Source organism: Alternaria viburni (assembly GCF_023758015.1).
Source record: "Alternaria viburni strain BMP 2772 chromosome Unknown scaffold_9, whole genome shotgun sequence".
In the NCBI taxonomy this organism is placed as follows: Eukaryota; Fungi; Ascomycota; class Dothideomycetes; order Pleosporales; family Pleosporaceae; genus Alternaria; species Alternaria viburni.
Window position 1 is genome coordinate 275,539 of NW_026055778.1, and position 5,652 is coordinate 281,190.

At 56.7% G+C, this 5,652-nt stretch overlaps 1 protein-coding gene across 1 annotated transcript; it reads right to left on the reverse strand.

Moving 5' to 3' along the window:
• J4E79_004989 (uncharacterized protein) lies at nt 1-5,362 on the reverse strand (the record flags this gene model as incomplete). Its single annotated transcript, XM_049353869.1, has 5 exons — nt 1-588; nt 637-4,545; nt 4,593-4,771; nt 4,825-5,148; nt 5,206-5,362. The coding sequence occupies 5 exons, from the start codon at nt 5,360-5,362 to the stop codon at nt 1-3; spliced, it is 5,157 nt and encodes a 1,718-aa protein (XP_049211489.1).
• Between the last annotated feature and the right edge of the window lie 290 nt (nt 5,363-5,652).

Below are 5,652 nucleotides of genomic sequence, written 5' to 3' on the forward strand. Positions count from 1 at the left end.
CTAGAAGCAGTTCAAAGTGCCCTTCTTCTTGCCCTTCTTTTGTGCGTTGTTGAGGGCGGCCATGCGAGCTTCAAGGTGGGCGCGCTCGGCTTCAACGCGAAGGCGGGCGTTGCGCTCCTCTTCCACGGCTTGAAGAGAGTGGCGGGCTGCGCTGCGTTCCTTGCGCATCATGTTCAGCTCTTCCTCTAGGCCGGCGCACTTCTTCCTGAACTGATCCAGATCAGTCTTGGTCTTGGTGCTTGAAGCCTCGAGGTCGGTCAGAGCATCCTCAAGAGTAGCTGTAAGCTGCTTCTCAGCAAATAGGTGCTTCTCGATGGTACGGATGCGAGCCTCCTGGTCTTCGACCAACTGAGCGTGAGCAATGTCTTTGCTCTGATGGCGCGAAGTAGGAGGAGACGGCGCACTAGCCTGAGGTGGGGGACTGCCAGGCGGAAGAGGTGGGAGAGGAATGGCGGGTGGTGGTGAGGGCAGAGATGTGTGTGCTGTGCTCTTGCGCGCAGTGGAGTTGTTCGAGTTGGATCGTTGAAGGTCCTCACGAGGATCAATAGAAGCACGGTTAGAGTTGCGCTTCGCGTCCACGAGTTGTGACTGGTCATGTTAGCTAATTCTTCGAAGCCAAGAAGGTGATGAGCTTACCTCTAATAACGCGATCTTGATGCGTGACTCTTGTACTTCCTTCTCGAGCTCCTCGCCGTGGGTCATCGCGTCTTGCAGCTCGCGAGTGCGCTCGGTCTGGAGAGCCGACAGTCGGTTGTTGGCAGCCTCGTGCTGGTCCCAGTTCTGGTTGAGCTGATCCTCGAGCTCTTGCACGAGTCGGGCGCTCTTGTGCTCCTTCTCGCTGACCTTCTCGAGCTCCTTGATCGTCTCGGCGTTGATGAGCTCGAACTCCTTCAGGTTGCCCTTGAGCGTACTGATGGTGTTGTTGGCTTCCGTAAGCTCCTTCCTGTGGGTCTCCAGGTCGGCCTGAGCCTCCTCCAGTTTGGTCGTGATGGACTTGCGTTCCTGGACCAATGCTTCGATGTGAGACTGAATGTTGCTGACATCCGTCTCCTCACCAAGGACAGCCGAAACGCCCTCAAGGAGCGTCGCCATCTCAGACTTGGCCTGAGAAAGATCCGCTTCGAGAGAAGAGGTTGTCTCTCGATGTGTGGTAAGCTCCGCTGTGAGCTTCTCGAGCTCAGCTGCATGTGACTTCTGGATAGAGTCCATGCCCTGCTGATGGTAATCGATCGCCGCTTTGTGCTCATCGATTTGCCTCTCCAAATTGGTTACAAGGGATCGATGAGTGTCAAGCTCCTTCTCGGTGAGCGCTCGAGCTTCAGAGTCTTCCTCGATCTGTTGAAGGATGCTTGTGTGAGAGGCCTCAAGCTCAGCAAGGCGGGCAGCTTGGCTGACAGCCGTAGACTTGTGCTCATGGACCTCTGCTTCCAAAGTAGCGATTAGCTCGGAGTGCTTTGCCCTCTCCTGTTCCAGAGCAGCCTCAGACTCAGCGCCCCGGGTTTGCTCTATCTCAGATATGCGAAGAGCATGGTCGACCTCAAGACGTTGTTTGGCGGACTCTAGTTCACGAACAGTCTCGAGATGTCGCTGTTCCGAAGCTTTGGTAGCTTCGATAGCTTCTAGATGCTTAGACTGCCAGTGGGCTGCCTCATCGCTAAGCTGAGAGAGGTGGGTGTGGCGGGTAGCATCGTCTTCAGGTTCCTCCTCACCGTTGACAGTCCGCATGCCCTCAGGCGTCTGACGAGGTGACAGTAGATCATCAGATCGACTGACAGATGCCTTGAGAGACTCAATCTGTTCTTTGAGCTCCTGCTCGCGCTGAATGTGGGAGTTCTTCAACTCCTTGATATGCTCCTCGTTCTGCTTCATCTGATCCTGCATTGAAGCGACGATGGAGATATCCATAGGAGACCCGGCTTTCAAGCTGGAGCGCTCTTTTGTCAGGCCGCTGATCAATGTCATCTTGCCTTCCATCTCCTTGCGTACAGACTGCAATTCTGCCTCCAAGTCCTGCACACGCTCAGACCGTAGGTGGAGCTCGGACATGATGGTGTTGAGGTTGAGCTCGAAGTTTTGGATGCCGTCAGGGTCCTCGTCTAGCGTATCCAAAGCCATGTTACGGAGCGAGGCGAATGCGCGATTAGAACGATCGTTCGCAAGGACTGCTTGGCTAGACTTGCGGCGGATCATGTGTAGGGATGGAGAAGATGGTCGGTTCGCCTGCATCTGGGCCTTTGTGACTTCCGACTTCAGTTCTTCCACGTAGTCGAGTGTATCTTGATGTTCTTCTTGCAGCTGAGAGTAGCTGTGTTGAAGCTTCTCGATGCGCTCCTCCTTCTCGTTGTGAAGCAGCTTCAGGGCCTTCAGCTCCTGGACTAACACGGTCTCAGGAATGTGTTGCTCCTGGTTTGTGGAGTCGACTGATGCTCGTCGAGCCTTGGCCTCATCTTGGCCAACCTCTGTCTCATCGTCTGGAATGCTGGTATTGCAAGCCTCTGCTAAAGCCAATTCCGCAGACAATGTACGCGAGGAAGACAAGTCCTCTGTAGGGAGTCCATTGACGCCCGCTTCTGCCATGAAAGAACTTGGCCGGGAGGAAGGCACTGATGTGATTCCGCGATGGCGCGCCTCGTCCACTGAGTCTTGGAGAGCGGCCAAAGTCCGCAAAGCCTCTTGGTATTTGCTGGCCAGCTTCTCGTAGTCTTGAAGCGTTCCTTCGTGCTCCACGCGCAGGTCGAGCAGCTCTTGGGTCACGGTATCGAGCTTGTCGTTGACGAAGCGAGCTTGCGCGGGGCTAGAAGGTTCATCTCCGACGACTGAAGCAGCCTTGACAGCAAAACGATCTTTCTGCTCGTCTCCACCGTCATGCTTGGTGCTGGCTGTGAGTGGACGTTCACTGTCAGCCTCCTCAGGAATCGCATCCACGGGAGTGCCAAATTGGTGCATGCTCTCGCTCGTGACTCGCTTCTCAAGCTTGGGGCGCTTCTCAATGAAGGGGTCGCTAGGTGTCTTTGAATGGCCATTGGTGTAAGGCTCAACAGCATGTTCTTTGTCATCGAGCTCGTGAAGCAGGTTGTCTAACTTGGCGACGCTGCGTTGCCTCTCAACGACATGCTTGAGTCGCTCGATTTCACGGCTCATGATCTCAGTCTCCTGCTCATTCTCGGCCAGACGCTCTTCCAAGGTGGAGATGTATTCTTCGCTGCTGGTTTCGTTCTCACGAAGCCTTTGCAACTTCTCGCGCAGTTCAGAGATGATGGTGTCGTTCTTCTCGATGCCATTCGCCGAGTTGTCGATCTGGCGCTCGAGCGACTGGACATACTCTTCGTTGTTCGCGTCCCGTTCCATTGCCTTCTGGATGCGCGATTGCAGGTGGTGGTTCTGGCTTTCGAGGATTGCGATGCGGGTCTCCTTCTCCAGGAGGTCACTCTCGTTGTTGGACAGAGAGGAGCGTGTGTTGGAAAGGGAAGACTCAAGCGTCTGGATCGTCTTCTCGTATTCCAAGACTACCGATTCGACAGCCTCGGCGAATGAATTAGATCGTTTTAGTCTCTCAAGCGCAGAGTCACCAATAGCATCCTTGAGCATAGGCGTCTCCGTCTCGTTGTTGTCGCGGGCTTTGGTGATCTCGGAGATTAGCTTAGCGTGGCGGGCGCTCAGCGCATTGTAGTTCTCCTGAACGTCGAGCAACTGGTTCTGGAGCTCAGTCTCGCGCTCGTCCTGGCGCTCACGGCTCTCTTGAGGGTTTGCTTTCTTTCGATCCGTGCGTTCAGACAGTCGAATCTGGTCCCGTAAGAATTGTACTTCGGCCCGCAGCCGGTCGATGGCAGCCTGCTTATCACTGTCGTCATGGATCTGCTGGATTTGCGGCTTGACTTGGATAGCGCGGGCGCGCTGGGCATACTGGACGGTGTTCAAGGTTTCGCTTAAATGGAACTCGGCCGGGTTGACACAAGCAATCATGTAGGTGATGGCGTTGCCGCCAAGCGAGTCCTGCAGTAGGCGCGTGAGCCTAGAGTCGCGGTACGAGACGTAGCCGCCATGGGAACGTGCGGACAGCTGCGAGATGACCTTGCCCAAGCTCGCAAGCCCTGCATTAATAGAGATACCCTCCCGAGCCCGCTCGCCCTGCGCCCCAGTGTTCTTCAGCCTTTCGCTTCCTGCCAAATCCACAAAATGCAACTTGCTGTCGACTGTCACCCAGCTCTCGCTCGAGGAGCCCGACATCATCTCGATAGGGACGGATCGGCGCTTTTCGCGTGTCGGAGTAGGCGCGGCAGGTGACGACTTCTTCTGGACTAGGTTTAGACTGAAGACTGCGTGGGAGCGGGAAGATTTCGCGTTGACGGCCGTCGCGTCGGTTTGCCGGATTGCGGAGCCGAAGTTGAGCGCGCCCAGCATATCGTCGACCGAGTTGATAGGGATCTGGGTCAGTCCCGTCAGGAGGATGCGGCCATCGCGATCCTCGCGGATGTTGACCTGTGGCCGCTCATTGACAGCCACGTGCTCGGGGATCAGCAGATCGCGAAGTTGCTCGTTGTAGATCTGCATCCGTCAGTTTTGGCCTGCGACGGCGGAGGGGCTTATCTTACCTCGACGTAGGTCGCCTTGAGCTGCCAGTTCCGATTGGCAGACGACGATGACGACGCCTTGGAGGCCATGTTGTGTATGCCCGACAGACGGCTTGGGACGCGGATTCCTGAGGATGACGCGCGATTGCTAGTGCCCTCGAGTTTCTCGAAAAGCAACGCCGCAGCGCGGGGGATGATACCTGAAGAAGTCAGTATGATATTTTTGACGTTCGTAGATTCCGCATCGACATACCCATGACATCGTTGTCCGCCTGGTCCCGGGGGCCGGTGGTGCCCATGGTGTAGGACTTGCCAGCGCCCGACTGGCCGTATGCGAGGATGGAGACATTGTAGCCCTGGACGAAGGAGTTGACGCTGTCCGCGACGTATTCGAAGACGCCTTCCTGCTCAATGTCCTCGCCGAAGACGCGGTCAAAGACGAAGACCTTCTTGCCGCCGGGCGCATCTATCGTCAGGCTGGAGGGCGATGTGACGTGGCAGAGGGCGTTGCGGAAGCGCTGTGGGATGAGCTCGTAGCCCGGATCGCCGTGTTGCAGTGGTGGCCGCACGCGTACAGCTGCATTAGGCCGTGGTTAGCAGAAATGTTCTATCGCGGACCCTGAGATGCACCTACCAACTTTGACGGCCGTCCTGCTGTCCTCATCAGAGGCCCTGCTCCCGCCCGGCTTGCTGCTCACGCTCATGCGACTGGAGCTGCGGTTCGGTCTAATCATCGCGCTCATGGGCCGCGGCACGCCGTTTGCGGGCGAGCCTGGGGGTGAGGTGGCCATGGGTGCGGCTACGGCAGCGCCGTTGTGGTCGTGTATGTGCGCCGGCCGTTGGGTGTGGTGTTGCAAATGCTTTTGCGGCGCCGTGTAGATCCAGCAGAGGGTGCAGTCGGCGGTGTCGAGGTGGCCTTCATCCGCGGGCTGGGGCTGGCGGTGGTGGGTGCGAGCGCTGTTTACCCGCCTGCAGTCGAGGTGGGAGAGGCACAAAAAGAAAGGCCAGGATAAAAATGAAGACGCGGATTATTTTGCTTGTGAAGGCCCTTTGAGAGCAAGCAGCACGCCCTCACTGCGGG